Below are 17,853 nucleotides of genomic sequence, written 5' to 3' on the forward strand. Positions count from 1 at the left end.
TCAATTACAAACCACACTAAGTAATTAATTCTTGTTTGTATATACACATACTCTCCTTCCTAATGATCGGCATAGGTATATTGATCGCTGATCTAGCCCTCCATGCTTATTTACATATGTTTAGTCCCCTTTGTTGTGGGCATAACAACTAACAATGGGCATAGCTAAATAAGAATTCTCACTAGTATGAACAGCGTGACTGGTGGAGAACTATATATTCCTAACGGAGGCAGCGTGTTTAAGCTAATAGATTTGAAATCTGAAAACTGGCTGAACGGATTTGTAGATCATATTATTTAAAGAAATTGATTATATAAACACGAGCAGTGAACGCGGCGTCCGCCGACGCGCGTTTCGCTAGTGGCTTTATCAAGGCAGCAACAAGCAGCCAATCGCTAGGCTGCCTGTTGCTGTGCAGCAGACAGGACACTTCTTGTCTGCTGATCTGAGGAGCGACGCTGGCCAGCACAACTCAACTACAGGTAAGTGAAGGGGGGACTGCCATGCATATCTACAGAGAGGGAAAGGTGGGGACTGCCAGCATATCTATAGGGAGGGAAAGGGGGGGACTGCCATGTATATCTATAGGGTGGGAGAGGGGAGACTGCCATGCATATCTATAGGGTGGGAGAGGGGGGACTATCATAGAAATCTATAGGGTGGGAGGGGGGGGGCTGCCATGAAAATCTATAGGGAGGGAGAGAGGTTTATATGTGTGAAGGAGGGCAGAGGAGGGGGGCTGATATATGTGACTGGGGGAGTTTTGATGTGACGGGGGGATATCTACAGAGTGGAGGTAAGGAAAATAGGTGCAGGGGGGGTTAAAGAAAATGGCTGCAGCAGGGGTTAAGGAAAATGGCTGCGGGGGGGGGGGGGTTAAGGAAAATGGCTGCGGGGGGGTATTTAAAAAATAGAGCAGCTTTGGGGGGCATGATCTCATGATTGTGTGGCGGTTACATGGATGCTCTCTGTGGTCTCAGCGATCACTAGAATACTAAATATTAGTTAGATGGGACTGGTAGAGGTTTGTATTTGATTGACCACAAATATTCAGATATTGCTTATATATGCCTGTACAATGGGGTACTTTTAGCTTGCCATAATGGAGTGTTTTGTTTTAACTAAAGGGCCTAATCATTCAGGGTTTGTTAAGATTTTGCATTATGATAAATTTTTGCATTTTAAAAACAGGACGCCAACTTTCCAGAACCAGCAAGAGGATAACAAAGTTGCAAGAGAGAAGAGCAAGAACAGGTAAGAGACAATGGCACAACCTATCTAAATTTGAATGCTGGAGAATACGCCTGAACATTCATATTCAGGAGTGTTCCTATACACTTATATATTTGGGGAGGGGGGGGCGTTGCGGCCGTATTAGCCTAGGGCGGCCAGAACCCTTAATCAGGCCCTGGTAACGAGCATGTGGATTCCAAGGAAAAGGTTCTTGTTTTCTGCACTGATCACAACTGGCAGTAGTACTGAGAGTTCCACAAGGTTCACACTCATTAGATTGGCTGGAGTGGAACTCCACTCCAGCCAATACCCCTCCTAATCTTCTCTCCTCCTTTATTTGCTTTCCTCTTCCATTTTTTTATTAATATTTACCTGTTTGTCTTATTATTTCTACATTTTATAATATCTTATACATAAAAATCATTGGTCTGTTTGTTTGTCTGTCTGGTTTTGCATTTGGGCACCCCTGCATCGATTGGGATGAAACAAATGTGAGGTGATCCAGTTTGATCCTGGCCAGGTGTTAGGGTCCCAGTCAGGCCATCCATTGGTGTGCGCTGTGCAGAACTTTGACCCAAGAGCCTGATCTGAGGCTGCATTTGGACACTGGGCACCGATTCGGATGAAACCAACGCGAAGTGGTAAAGTTGGATCCTAACCAGGTATTAGGGGGGTTAGGGTCCTGTCAGACCTCCAGTTGGTGTGTGCTGGTCAGATCTTTGACCTTGGGAGCCTGTTCTAAGCCTGCATTAGGGCACTGATTGGGATGAAGTCAAGATGAGGTGGTCCAGTTGGATTCTGCACAGGTTTTAGGGGGGATAGGGTCTTGGTCAGATCGTCTGTTGGTGTATGCTGGACAGAACTTTGACCTGAGGAGCCTATTCTGAGTCTGCATACGCACACCCCTGCACCGATTGAGATAAATCCAAGGCGAGGTGGTCCAGTTGGATCCTGGCCAGATTTTAGGGGGTTGGGATCCCAGTCGGACCTCCCGTTGGTGTACACTGGGCAGAACTTTGACCCAGGGAGACTGTTTTGGGCATTCTACGGGATGGATTTGGATGACATTTAATATAAAAAACAAAATGACACTGGGCAGCCACTTAATGGGTGTGTTAGAAAAGCTGTTAAGCTGCTAATTATTTTTAAAAGGTTACCAGTTATATCCAACTCATTGATAACTTAATAACATTAAGATTTAAACCCAGGCCATGTCTAGTACTTAAGCCAGTATTTTAATATTTTGGAAAATGCTAAAAAGTCTGTATCTGTTTCTTGTTGTTTATTCCTTTTATTGCTTATATTCAATAAAACAGTTTTAATTAAAAAAGTAATCCACCCCCATAGGCTGGATATCTCCGACTCAGTGTCTCGTGCCTTGATCTAAGAAATATTTGCTTTTGGGCCTAAGTACAAGGATGGAATGGACTATTCTCCGTATTGTAAAGTTAAAGTGACTTATGTTTAAAGTGCCAATCTTTAGTTTTACTAGTCTACTGACTATAACTATATCTAAATACTACAAAGTGATAAATGTCTAGATTGCTGGTGTTTTATGTAGAGATGAGCGGGCTCGGATATCTGAAATCCAAGCCCACCCGAACGTTGCCGATCCGAGCCGGATCCGTGACAGATCCGGGTATTCCCGCCAATTGCAAAACTGAAACCGAGGCTCTGAGTCATATTCCCGCTGTCGGATCTCGCGATACTCGTATTCTATAAATTCCTCGCTAGCCACCGCCATCTTCACTCGGGCATTGATCAGGGTAGAGGGAGGTTGTGTTAGGTGGTCCTCTGTTCTGCTATATCTCGTGCTGTGCTGTGCTGTGCTGTGCTGTGCTGTGTTCTGCTCAGTCCAGTGGTGCTGTGTCCTGTGCTCTGTCCTTCTGAGTTCAGTGGTGCTGCTGGGTCCTGTGCTGTGTCCTGTTCAGTCCAGTGGTGCTGTGTCCTGTGCTCTGTCCTTCTAAGGGCATTGTTATTTCCCCATTATTCCCAAGTTATAAAAATTTTTTAAAAAAGTTATAAAAAAAATAAAAAAAAATAATTATAATTTTTTTTTTTTTTTTAAAAATAAAAAAAAACAATCCTGCAGTATAAGTCCATTGGTACTGCTATATTACAAAGTTCACTGATACTGCAGTATAATTCCAGTGGTACTGCTATATTACAAAGTTCACTGATTCAGCAGTATAAGTCCAGTGGTACTGCTATATTACAAAGTTCACTGATACTGCAGTATAATTCCAGTGGTACTGCTATATTACAAAGTTCACTCATTCAGCAGTATAAGTCTAGTGGTACTGCTATATTACAAAGTTCACTGATTCTGCAGTATAAGTCCATTGGTACAGCTATATTACAAAGTTCACTGATTCTGCAGTATAAGTCCATTCGTACTGCTATATTACAAAGTTCACTGATTCTGCAGTATAAGTCCATTGGTACTGCTATATTACAAAGTTCACTGATTCAGCAGTATAATTCCAGTGGTACTGCTATATTACAAAGTTCACTGATTCAGCAGTATAAGTCCAGTGGTACTGCTATATTACAAAGTTCACAGATTTTGCAGTATAAGTCCATTGGTACTGCTATATTACAAAGTTCACTGATTCAGCAGTATAAGTCCAGTGGTACTGCTATATTACAAAGTTCACTGATTCAGCAGTATAAGTCCAGTGGTACTCTCCTGTGCCGCATATAATTTTTAAAGGCTTTGCCGAGTGTGTGTGGCTTAGGGGTACGCTCTCTTGTGCTACATATAATGGAAAACAAAAATTTGGAGGATAAAGTAGGGAAAGATCAAGACCCACTTCCTCCTAATGCTGAAGCTGCTGCCACTAGTCATGACATAGACGATGAAATGCCATCAACGTCGTCTGGCAAGACCGATGCCCAATCTCCTAGTACAGGGCATGTAAAATCCAAAAAGCCCAAGTTCTCAAAAAGTAGCAAAAAGTGTGCATGTCCTATTTCAACAACATAAGGGTGGGTGGGAGAGCCCAAGGAAAATTTCATCTTGCAACTCTTTTTTTGCCATTATGTGACCATTCAACAGTCGTTTGCCATGAGCACAAAGTAAAACAAAATTAAAACAAATTCAACAAATTAAACCAAAAGTAAAATAATCAAAAACAAGAGGTATTGATGTGCTAGAACTACTGTAGTCTTTATAAGTTATAAACACTACACTTGAAAGCTTGAGCCTTTAAATGAAAAAGTCACTCTTCATTGCACGAATATTTGCAACAGGGACAGTTTTTTTTTTAACAAAGTCAACAAATAACACTTCGACCCTGTCTGTCTTTCACATACTTGATGGGATCTCAATGATGAATGCTCAGTACCATGGTCGTCTAAAACAAGAGTTATTGACGTGCTATAACTACTGTAGTTTTTTATAAATTATAAACACTACACTTGAAAGTTGGAAGAGATATTGTGGACCCAGTACCAAATTGGGTACCAGGGCCACTCCACTATGCAGTCCAGATAGAGGTGTATCAGATATTAAACAACGTTGACTGTTGCTGCCAAATCATAAATTAATGAAAATGACCTGTCATTGTCAAAAACAAGAGGTATTGACACGCTCGAACTACACCCTGTATATGCTGCAGAGGATGTAGGAGCAGGCAGCTGTGCAGGGGAATTCAGACCATTTGAAGGCGGAGGTATTGTGGCCCCGGTACCAAATTGTGTACCGGGACCACTGCACTACGCAGTCCAGAAAGCTACCTCGGTGAAACGTTTTTGACTAAAAACAATATTGTGAGGTGTTCAGAATAGACTGGAAATTAGTGGAAATGATTGTTATTGAATGTTATTGAGGTTAATAATAGCGTAGGAGTGAAAATAAACCCAAAAACTTGTTTTTAACACTTTTTATGTTTTTTTCAAAATAAATCCGAATCCAAAACCTTAAATCCGAACCAAAACCTTTCGTCAGGTGTTTTGCGAAACAAATCCGAACCCAAAACCTCAAGCAAATCCGAATCCAAAACACGAGACACCAAAAGTGGCCGGTGCACATCCCTAGTTTTATGACATATTGTTGCGTTTCGTCCCCACTATGTACCCCTTTCCCTATTTCTTTTTTTTGTATTCTTTGCAATTATCTTAGAAAATTCAATAAACTTTATTTCAGTTAAAAAAAAAAAAAAAGTAATCCATTTGGTTAAAGAAGTATTTGCCCTTATTCCACAGTTTGTATTTGTAGTCTAATAACTGAAAAAGCCAAGAAAGGAAAAGAAAAAAGATAATCTCATCCAATCCTAGAAACATAGACTGTCAGTTTAGGACTAATTGACTCATGCAATCTTTTTATTTGCATTTTTGTTTTTGTGTATGATGTATTGCCAGGATAGACATGGGTTTATTGAAAGCATGTTTAAATTTCTATATTACTATATTCATCTGTATATCTGATGATAGTGATATTATTTTTATTGAAATAGACATTGAGTGACATTGCATAGAACAAGGGTTGATATTTGGATGGCTGTTAACTTTAAGGGTAGATTCAATTTCATGCTATAGGAATTTCATTCAAATGTGAATTGTGTTTTTCAGGGAACTTTCATTATTCCACTACTGCCAACTGTATTGCAAGATAAAGACTATTTTGAAAAACCAGAGGAGTTTTACCCTCAGCATTTTCTTGACTCGGAAGGAAATTTTGTAATGAATAAAGCATATATTCCATTTTCTGCAGGTATGTATGCAACACAACAGACATTTTCCAAGAAAATACTCAGCCCAAATATGAATGTAAGATGACTTAAGAGTAATCTAGTTGGCAGTCATGTTCTAAAACAAGTGACACCATTGTAAGTCATGACTTAATCATGTAAGTTAAAATGTATGCCAGTGAGGGAAAATGGCAAATTAGATAAACATCAACACATGCTAAACTAATTTTTATAAACTAGTGTTCAATATAAGTAATATATATACATATATATATATATATATATATATATATATATATATATATATATATATACATATACAAGTTAACCCGTGCATGATACTCATGCATTCTAGTCAAATCAAGATACTTAAGGTCTTAAAAAGTTTCTTGTCATGCATTTGGGCCCAGCCCAGGCCTCCTCAGGGGAAGATCGTTACTTCCCGACGCAAGCGCCCTTTTTAATGTGTTTTCATGAGGAAAAGTTACCTCACGAAAATGAGTTTGACCCCTCAACTCGTAAATTTAGCCTTTACTACCCCTCCCACGGGGGGAAGGGGGGATGATGGAAGTTAACTGACTTGACTATTCTAATTTTTTTGTCAAATAATGTCAGAATACCAAATTTCAGGTCAATTGGATGAGCCCTCTCTGAGAAAATAGTTTTTTCCACACACACACACACACACACACACACTAACACACGCCTCTACACATGTGTGTTCATGAGGTAAAATTACCTCACGAAAATGAGTTTGAGCCCTACCAAATTTCAGCCCTTTTTGAATTTTTTTCCCACACACACTAAGAAATTAGTAGGTCAGTGTATAACTCTGCCCAGCAGGTGGCGCTGCAACTTGGTTTTTTTTTTCTACACACAGACGCCACTAAGCATTTATATATATATATAGATATATATATATATATCTACTAGATAAATGCCTAGTGGCGTGTGTGGAAAAAAAAAACCCAAGCTGCAGCGCCACCTGCTGGGCAGAGTTATACACTGACCTATATATTTCTTGAAGGAGAAAGTGACAGTTGGGAGTGGTTGGTGGTTGCCGGGGGTGACAGTGGGGAGTTTTTAACACCTTAAGTAGCTTGATGAAGGATGTGGCGATGAAGATGAAGGATGACGTGATGGAGAAAAATAATGAGGTGGTGACATGTGGACAAAACCACGTTAAAAAAGGGCACTTTCGTCGGGAAGTAACGCTCTTCCCCTGAGGAGGCCTGGGCTAGGCCCAAATGCATGACAAGAACACCTTAAGTAGCTTGATTTGACTAGAATGCATGAGTATCATGCACGGGTTAACTTGTGTGTGTATATATATATATATATATGTACACCTTTACTGACAATGTATCATAACTTCTACACTGTTAGAATGTTGACCAACAAGACGTCTACATGTTCATAATGTCTACACATGAAAAATATCAACATCTAAAGTGCTGACACATGACACTGTAAACACGACCATAATGTCTACACATTTAAAATGTCGGCATACATAATGTCTACATGTGCAAAATCTTGGTCATAGGTACGGTTTCAATTGTCTGCGATGTGCCTAAGAAGCTTTTTTACTGTTAATACAGTAAAAAGTAACACCTCTATCGGGTGGCAGCAAAAACGAGCGTTACTTCTGTGGGAAAAAATTATTATAGTATTAAAATAATTGCAACTGTCCCATAATGTCTACAGTGTTGTAATGCTGACAAATAAATAATTGTATAAAAAAGGGCTTTCCCCCAAGCAGCTTAACCAACCCTAGTGCTGCCAGCTTAGGGTGGTACTAGCAAAAACAAGGAGACGAAAAGTGAGGGGTCCCACCGATTTTTAGTTTTACCAGCACTAGGATTTGCCAGCTTGGGCTGGTAGCACTATAGCGAGGAAACCCACAACATGGGGTGCCCCTGCCATAATTCACAGGACTGGATTCCCTAGGGAGATCGGGTCCACAAAAAAAATCAAATGCAGGCTCCTCCCTAGGTTTAACTAGCTCCGTGCTGAGAGCACTAAGGCTCTTCTCACACCCCTGGGGCGGTGGGTGTGGGGTAATTTTAATTTATTAAAAGTATTAATCCATTTTGTCCCAGGTGCACTAGGGAGTCCCAGCATGCCCAGGCTGCCATTAAGTATTTGGGCAAGCTCTGACACCCAGGGCCTGCTGGGACCTGTAGCACACCAAGGAAAATGTAAACAAAACAGACACAAGTATAAAATGTATTTTATTTTAAATAACCCCCCCCTGAAAATATTTCTCACCTAGATGCAGGCATCATTTTCCTGTGATCCTTGACTTAGCAAAATGAAAACTCATACCCAACGCAATACTAGCTCCTAAGAGCGCCAGGCGCAAATGAGCTCTTAGTGTCTATATATATATATATGACTGTACTGACACTAAAAGCGCCACAGCTTAGGCCTAGTACTAGTAATAGTTAATGCAGGGAGAACAGCCGCTTTTGCCCCCCCCCCCCCCCCGCTTTTGCTATTACCGGCAAAAGACTGGCAGCACTAGGGTTGGTTAAGCTGTTATTTATTGGTTACAACAGTGTAGACATTATGTCTGAGGATTTGCGTGTATAGACATTATGTATTTCGATATTTTAAATGTGTAGACATTATGGTCGTGTCCACAATGTTGTGTCAACATTTAAGATGTTGCCATTTTGCATGTATAAATTATTATTATTATGGTATGTTGACATTTCAAATGTGTAGACATTATAAACATGTACACATTTTGGTGGTCTACATTATAGCAGTGTAGACATTTTGTAATTATGGTGTAGACATTTTGAATGTTGACATTATGAATGCAGACAATTCGACTACATCCCGCTGGCAGACCGCTTACTCAGGGAGTTGGGTGCAATGTAGGACAGCCAAAGGATTAAAGTATCTATTTCAATTTGTTTGGCACAGTAACACAGAAATGCAATGAAAAGCGTCTCAGAGGATCAAGTAGAATCTTAATAGTAATGGTATTTAGAGGCTCATTTAACTGAATTCCTTTATCTAATTAATTGCAATATTCCCCAAGATGTGCTGTATCCATTTTAAAGGGTTGTTTTCAGTCACCACGGTGAAAATCTAGCCATACAATTAGGGCTCAAGTTTATTCATAGCTCAAACACTTTTCAAACCCTCCTTTTCAATAGTGGCATAAGCCGCTTCTCGGTTCAACATGATCTGGGTGCCTCTGTCTGTCAGGACTCTCCTGGCTGAGTACTGCTCCAAGGCTGTACTTGGATGCATCAGTTTTGTACATTCCTTATTATACTTTTACACCCCCAACACTTTATCACGTGTGAGGGCCCTTTTCAACATTTGTAATGTCAACTCACAAGTGGGTGTCCACTCCACTACTTTGAGGTGCTGTTTATTACAGAGGTCTATCAGGAGCTTTGCTACAGTGCTAATATCAGGAACAAATCATCTCTAGTATCTTGCAGTCTCTAAGAATGCTAATACCTGTCTCTGTGTCATTAGCCAGGGCCAGTGCCAGAATGCTTCTACCTTCTCTTGTTCTGGTCTAACCCATCCACTCCACACATTGCCCTAGGTAATGTAGTTCTTACTTTGCCATCAGATATTCTTTGACATTCTTTGACATTGACTTAGCCATGCCTCTTGGATTTCCCCTTCACCAGCACCACATTTTGCATGTGGTCATCACAGGTCTTATCAAATATGGTTTTGTCATTTAAATAAGCCTTGGCAAATACTCAGATTCTCTCCAGCAGGTGGATTAGTGGTCACTGTAAGGTATCAAATGTATTTTTTATCCTAATCGACATCTCACTGGAAATGAGCCTATGGGTTCAGCTGATTATCGGACTCATATAAATTTATCAGATTCTGCAACTAAATGCTGAAATTGATGGTTATATTTGTTGTAAGTTATATTTTAAAAACTGTGACAGAAATGTATCTGCTTGTAAAATCTTATAAATGCATTTTCAGTCTAATAAATACTGCTTCATTAGTACATGAAATAATATAGGAAATAACATTTCACTTATAAACTATTAGGTAACAAACCTTAAAGGGTTGGCCCCTTTTTACAGTGTAACCTTATTCGAAACTAGGAGCCAGATCACATCACAGAATGTTTACTTTATTTTTGTGTAATTTGATTTTATTAAATCTTCAAAATTAGAACAAACATGAAGTACAGGTAACAAGTAAGGCATGTTTCAAACTTAGAGTCACAGATAAGATTTATAATGTAAGCCACAGTAAATATATATACAATACAGAACAATTATATAAAGATGTAATGACAGACATAACAGAAGACAAAGAAAAGTTAAAGAGAAGGGAGGTAAGAGTGGATAGGGGAGGGGGGTAACTCCTCGAGGTGTATAAAGCCCAGATAAAAGAGAGCGTGTCCACAGGGTTTACATGTAACGTGACCTCTAGGATAAGCATCTATCAACATTGAGATCTCAACTGAGAATAGTTAACCCGAGTCGATAAGAGAGTGGTAAGACTGGATTCTTTCAATTCAAGCCATCGTAGCCATATTGCTGCATCTTCAGTGACCCCCTTTTGGATGGAGAAGTATATGTCCTCCATAAGCCAATAAAGGTCAATCCGTCTAAACCACTCCCATATGTCAGGCGGTACAGAAGACCGCCAGTGGAATTGGACAACTGCTAAGGCGGCATTAAATAGATGTCGAATTAAGGATTTTTTGTATTGAGAAATTGGTATATTTGAGATACTAAATAACCATAAGTCTGGTCCATCTGGGGTCGAGGTGCCTAAAATCTTCTCTGTAACAGTTTTCACCTTACTACAAAATGTCGCTATCACAGGGCAGGACCACCATATGTGAAAGGTGGTTCCTGGTCCAGAACCACATCTCTAACACGACCGCGAAATAATCCGGGTGCATTTTGCTAAGTTGAGAAGGGCATCTGTACCAACGGCATTGAAGAGTGGGCCCAACTGTGGGATGTGAAGTGTGTGCGAGTTTGGCAAACCAGGGAAATATAGTTGTGGAGACCCCCATTGCATGTTCTTCAATATGAATTCACTACTTAAAGGGTTTCGTTCTAGTCCACTCCATCAACATGTTTAGAAGTACCGTCTGATAATATTTAGCAAAGTGAGGGAGCTGAAAGCCCCCCTGAGTCTTCCACCTATATAAAATGTCATGGCAAAACCTAGGTGGCTTACCAGCCCAAACAAATTTGCATATCATTGTTTGTAGATCTAAGTAGGATCGGAAAGAAATATGTATTGGGAGGGTTTGGAGAAGGTATAAGATCTTTGGAACAATAATTATTTTGATAATATTCTCCCTAGCCATGAGAAGCCCAGAGACCGCCAGCAGCCGAAGTCTGCTCAAAATTTGGGGATCAATGCGACAAAATAAATTTTGCATAAAATGGAGAGTCTTCAGATAGCAGTACTCCCAGGTATTTAATTCAAGAGGGATGCGAGGTGAAGGGGAATGAGTTTTTAAGACCTTCCGCATGGGATGGAGAGGTTCAGGTTTAGTTGATTTTAAATTTGGACCGTGTCCCAAATTGGACAGTGTTTCAAACTCAAGCATTAAATTGGGTAGTGAGATTAAGGGATTGGTCATTGTCGCTAATAGGTCATCTGCGAAGAGTGACAATTTGTGCTCTGTCATCCCCACCCTTACCCCAGAAATATCAGGAATTTTTCTAATCGACCAGACAAGTGCCTCCATATATAGGACAAAAATCAATGGGGGCAATGGGCATCCCTGACCTGTGCCATTGTAAATGGAAAATGGGTCAGAGAGAGAGCCATTAATCTTAATACGTGCAGTTGGGTTTTTTTAGAGGGAAAGAATTCTATGAAGACAAATTGGACTCAGTCCTATGTGCTCCAGCACATTTTGTAGGAATTGCCAGTCCACCTTGTCAAAGGCCTTCTCAGTGTCAGTGGATAACAATAGGGTAGGAGAAAGAACTCCTTTTATGTGGTGCATCAAGTCAATAATCTTGGTGGTGTTATCTCGTGCCTCACGGCCTGAGACAAAACCTACTTGGTCGCTATGTATTAGGTCCGGTAGGAGGGTTTTCAGGTGTCATGAATCACCCTACGAGTTGAGTTATCAGAACCTGTTGTTGACAAGAGATTCACCTATAGCAACCCCTTTCCCAAAGAACCAGATATGTTCACCGGTACTCGGTTGTCCCCAGGACTTATTCTCGAGTAGTGATAACTCAACTCCAGTAGGTAGGCACCACAGAGGACTAGACAGTGGGATGCTGAGCAGAGATACTCCTGGATCAGATAAAGCAGGAACACTGAGTAGTAACAGGATGCAGTACCAACCTCCACCCATATTACAGATTGGCAGTGTTGAGTAGAGGATGGTGTAGTACCAGCTGAGGCCTGTGTAGGATGGAGCTAGAGAGCAGCACAGAGTCAGGGAAAATGCCGGAGCAAGATGGAGCAGTAAATCTGTACTGTGAAACACTGCAGACACAGGTGAGTCTGATGGAGCAAATAGCTGGCACCACAATCCTGCTGCAGGGAGCAAATCTCTCAGACGAAAAGGCAGAGTCAGAATCCAGGCAGTGGTCAGGGCCACGAGCAAACAAGCAAGGTCATTATTCAGGCAGAGGTCAAGATTACGAGCAAATAAGCAAGGTCAGTATTCAGGCAGAGGTCAGGGTCACAAGCAAGGTCGCTATCCAGGCAGAGATCATAACGGGTATCAATCAGGAAACTGGCAGACAAATCACAGAACCAGGAGCACGGAGAAGCAAGCATGTGAACGCTATAACAAGCAAAGGCAGAGTGAAGCTGACAGGTATTTAAACCAGTAGTTGCTAATCAGGGCATGTGTCAGATAGAGCTGCAGGTGAGAGGAGTTCAGGTGATCACACTCAGGCTGAAAACAACACAGCAGCAGCCAAAAACAAAACAGCAGTTACCTGCTGTTCCTAACATCAGGTGGTTTGCCGTCATTTTCGCAAAATCTACCTTTAATAGGGATATCAGAGGATAACTGGAGCACAGGGAGGGGTCTTTTCCAACTTTAGGAATAATTGTAATGTGTGCTTTGGGGAACTGTCAGGAGAAGCCTGACTTAACAACTTAATAACTTAATAACTTTAACACCTGGCCGAACATCTTATAGTAGCTAGTAGTGAATCCATCTGGCCCTGGACTTTTACCAGTTGATGTGGAAGTAATGGCTTCTTTTAGTTCCTGTATAGTTAAAGGTCGGTCTAGCATCTCCTTATCCAATTCTGAAAGCATAGGGAAATTGCATCTCTTGAGATAATCTCTAATTTGATATATTTTCTACTATAGATTGAACAATGTAATGCAAAATTAATTCTTACAGTGTTCCAGAATTGCATTTATTATTCATGCTCAGGTGAAGAGCTATCAATTGATAATCTATCCTTTGCATTATGGTTATACTTCTCCATTGCAGTTTGTTCTATTGTCGTTTCCTACTATCATAGATTAAAAGAAGATATGAACCCCCTATTGCTGTGAAAATAAAAGTCCCAGTATGTGCTGCCTTAACCGGATGTAGTAACATGTAGCCATTCAGCTGTTGTGGAACTAGAAGTCCAAGTCCAAGCCATGACATGCTAGGACTAGGAATTCCTCAAGAACTGAATGGACACAGATTGCCTATATTTGGTTTAGGTAATTAATTACAGAGTGGAATTAGCAACCCTATAGATAATTATTATTATTATTATTATTATTATTATTATTATTATTATTATTATCGTTTATTTGTAGGGCGCCACAAGGTTTCCGCAGCGCCGCACACAGTACTAACAGTAGACTATACAGTAGACTATACAGGGTAGAACAGTACAGAACAATAAACACACAGTACCAGTACTTCAGAAACTCCGGGAGGGCAGATACAGTAGAGACGGAGTAGAAGAACAGGTATGGAGACTGGAGGGAAGAGGGTCCTGCTCATTCGAACTTACATCCTAAGGGAGGGTAAACAAAGTCAGGCACAAAAGGGAGCCAGTGAATCAAAGGGGAGAGAGAAGAGGGGTCAAGGGAGGATGAGCAGAAGAGATGAGAGGTTAAATGGAAGGTTGGTAGGCCTTAAGGAACAGGTGAGTTTTAAGTGCCCGTTTGAAGGAGCACAGATTGGGAGGGAGACGGATGGAGCGAGGGAGGTCGTTCCAGTGAAGGGGGGCAGCACGGGAGAAGTTTTGGATTCGAGAGTAGGAAGAGGTTATCAGTGTGGAGGAGAGGCAGCGATCATTGGCCGAGCGCAGGGAGCGGGCAGGAGTGTGAATGAAGAGGAGGTTAGAGATATAAGGGGCAGTAGACTGGGAGAGAGCCTTGTAAGTGGTGGTAAGGAGTTTAAAAAGGATTCTGTACGGGAAGGGGAGCCAGTGTAAGGTGAGACAAAGTGGATAGGCGGAGGAGGAGCAGCGTGAGAGGAAGATGAGTCTTGCAGCCTCGTTGATTATAGTGCGGAGGGGGGCAAGGTGGAAATGGGGGAGGCCAGTAAGGAGAAGGTTGCAGTAATCGAGGCAGGAGATGATGAAAGCGTGGATGATAGTTTTGGTGGCATCCTGAGAGAGAAAGGGACGGATGCGGGCAATGTTACAGAGTTGGAAGCGACAGGCTTGGGTGAGGGATTGAATGTGGGGGGCAAAAGAGAGAGAGGAGTCAAGAGTGACACCCAGGCAGCGGAGTTGGGTGACAGAGGAGATAGTGGAGTTATTGACAACGATAGAGAGGTCATGGTGGGATGAGAGTCTGGGCTGGGGAAAAACAATGAGCTCAGTTTTTGAGATGTTAATTTTAAGAAAACGTGAGGACATCCAGGAGGAGATAGCTGAGAGGCAGTCAGTCACACGAGAGAGGAGGGAGGAGGAAAGAACGGGAGACGAGATATAGAGCTGATTATCATAAGCATAAAGGTGATACTGAAGACCAAATGAGGAGATGAGAGCACCAAGGGAGGAAGTATAGAGCGAGAAGAGTAGAGGGCTGAGAATAGAGCCCTGGGGAACTCCTACAGGGAGAGGGGAGGGGGTGGAGGAAGAACCAGACGTGGATACAGAGAAGGAGCCGTTAGCAAAGTATGAGGTGAACCAGGTATGGACAGAACCAGAAAGGCCAAGAGAGAGAAGAGTTTGCAGCAGGAGGGGGTGGTCCACGGTGTCAAAGGCCGCAGATAGGTCAAGGAGGATGAGTATGGAGAACTGACCTTTGGATTTGGCTGAAAGGAGGTCATTAGTGACTTTAGCCAGGGCAGTTTCGGTGGAGTGGAGGGGGCGGTAGCCGGATTGGAGTAGGTCAAGGAGGGAGTTGTCAGAGAGGTGACTGGTGAGGCGGCTGCAGACAATCCGCTCAAGTAGTTTGGAGGCATAGGGGAGAAGAGAGATAGGGCGAGATATGAGCGTGCTTGAATGAGGATGGGACTACGCCAGAGGAGAGTGATAGGTTAAAGAGGTGTGCGAGGTAAGAGCAGGCAGTAGGAGAGAGAGAGCGAAGGAGGTGAGAGGGGATGGGATCAAGAGGACAGGTAGAGGGTGGAGCGGAAAGAATAAGGGAGCGATCTTCTTCACCTGATGTAGGGGTGAAGGAGCACCACAGCTGGTTAATGGAGGGAGGTGAAGCAATGAGGGTGGTGGGAGAGTGATAGGAGGAGGAGATGTTCTGTCTAATGGCTTCAATTTTGGAAGAGAAAAAGGTAGCGAAGTCAGAGGCAGAAAGGGAAGGCGGGAAAGTGGGAGGGGGGGGGAAGAGGAGGGAGTTGGATGGAATTGTAGATAGTACAATAACGCTTGATTAATGAACGTAAGATAGATACTCAACTAAGATGTGATACTGTTGACAATGTGTTTCTATAAATTCTTCTAATCTATTACAATCTTTTCTTTTTTAATATCATTTTCTTAGGTAGAAGAAGTTGCACTGGGCAGCAGTTGGCTAAATTGGAGCTCTTCCTGATTTTCACAAGACTAATGCAAAAATTCACATTTCATCCACCTCCCAGAGTTGATTTAGATTTTAGCCCCAAAGTTGGGTTTGTCCACTCCCCGGTGCCTTGTATGTTGTCTGCTACACCTCGTTTCTAGTCTATGTAATCAGCCAAATAAATAAGTACAACCCAGATATTGGGCAAACATCAACATTGTATAGATTTTTATAGAGTGTGACAGAAGTGGTTTATTCACGGTGTACATTGCATTAAGCTTATATACTGTAGATAGAGAGATTAGTTGTTCGGAGAAATCAGTGTCTATTGTAGTAAAATTATATTAGTATCTAATTAGGAGTGAATAAAAAGTATTCTTTCTTGCTTTTAAAATCCAGTGTTCCAATCTAAAATCAATTGTGTGAGGGGCAGTATCAGTGACATCTGAACTAATTAATAGACAAAAAAAAGTAACATTTCATACACCACCTGCATTGGTAAGAAAAGACATGCCCACTTTTTTTTGCTATTAGTGGTCCTGCTACTGCTGTCACACATACTAGAATGCCCATTGCAAAAGAAAGTGCCCAACACAGTCATACATCTTGTGTAACTTTCCATGTATCACCTTCTCACACTTAGGGGTAAATGTATTGACCTCCGGATTCTTGAACTCCCGCGAGTTCGGCATCTTCAGCGCTTAAATTTAAAGCGGCGCTGCCATGTAAAGGGAAGTTTCCCTTTACAAGAATCCGGAGGTTAATACATTTACCCCTTAGTGTTGGTATGTCACCTCCAAAACAGTTATATCAGTGCATGCAAAGAACAGTGAGGCTGAAGAACAAATTGGGCGTTCACAGAATCCTGAGTAAAGTCTAAGGTTGTCCATGAGTACTATATGTGAGTCTGAAATGTCAGATTCTGACACTGTAATTATAGAGCAGCCTCCTTCCACAATTTCTCAACCATTTGGAAATGTGAGGGTGAGTAGTAATGATGATGATTTAGACAAAGAAATTGAAGATGCTACTTTGGAACTTATTAATGTGTTAGAGGATGAGGGGGACACTTGTGGATCTGAATGTATTGTACTTCAACAAGATAATGAGGTGGATGATGAGGAATGTTTCCAAGTAAGGCAGCCACCAGTAGTGCCAACTCTTACCCATGATAAGTGCATTGTCATGCCTGAACACAAGACCAAAAAATGCACCTCTTGAGTGTGTAAATATTTTTATCACAACCCAGACAATATTCATCAAGGCATCTGTAGTCTTTGTGACGCCACAGTAAGTATAGGTAGGGACGTTGATCACCTAGGCACCTCCTTCCTGTTATGTCATTTGCAGCAAGTTTATTAAAGTAGTTTATCAAAGGGTGGAAACTCATGTATAGTAACAAGCAGCCCAGCATCAGCTAGCAGCAGAATGGCAGAACACCTCATGCAATCTTCACTATCAACACCTTCATCATCAACCTCGTCATTATTAGTATGCAGTTCAGTATCCAATTTTTAAAAGCAAACTGACTCCCCTAATGTAATCCATGATTCCCAAGATGCAACCATGTGTACTAAGGCTGCTACTGCTGGGTGTGAAACTACAATACTGAAGAGTACCAAGAAATGTAAGCATAGTTTTAAATAATAATTGGCTGTGAAGCAAGAGGAACCAAGTATGACAGTCAACATCCTGTTGCACAGCAGATCACTAAAGCTTGACAGTTATTTTAGCATTGGATGTGCATCCAGTTTCCACTATCAATGCATCGGTTTTACCAGATAAGTTGAGGTCATGTGCCTATGCCACCGAAACTCCGGTTTGATTCTATTTCTCCCGAACAGCAATTCTTCAGCTGTCCTGCCAGGTTAGACAAAAAGTCACTCAGTACTTAGAAAACGCCATTGTACTGACTATCAATTTAGCTACGGATATGTGGACAAGTGGAATTGGTCAAGCAAAAGACTACATGACCATGACAGTCGACTGAGTAGATGTATTGTCATCA

General features: G+C 41.6%; 1 protein-coding gene across 1 annotated transcript in view; it reads left to right on the forward strand.

The window, feature by feature from the left end:
* Positions 1 to 16,403, forward strand: part of LOC142143438 (cytochrome P450 2K4-like) — a 181,540-nt gene extending 165,137 nt beyond the window's left edge. Inside the window, exons 9-10 of the mRNA XM_075201280.1 lie at positions 5,806 to 5,947; positions 15,828 to 16,403. Of these exons, the coding sequence (XP_075057381.1) occupies positions 5,806 to 5,947; positions 15,828 to 16,006 (321 nt within the window). The 3' untranslated portion in view covers positions 16,007 to 16,403. The remainder of the gene's footprint in view (positions 1 to 5,805; positions 5,948 to 15,827) is intronic.
* Positions 16,404 to 17,853: the final 1,450 nt, after the last annotated feature.

The sequence above is a fragment of the Mixophyes fleayi genome, chromosome 3 (assembly GCF_038048845.1).
Source record: "Mixophyes fleayi isolate aMixFle1 chromosome 3, aMixFle1.hap1, whole genome shotgun sequence".
Lineage (NCBI taxonomy): Eukaryota > Metazoa > Chordata > Amphibia > Anura > Limnodynastidae > Mixophyes > Mixophyes fleayi.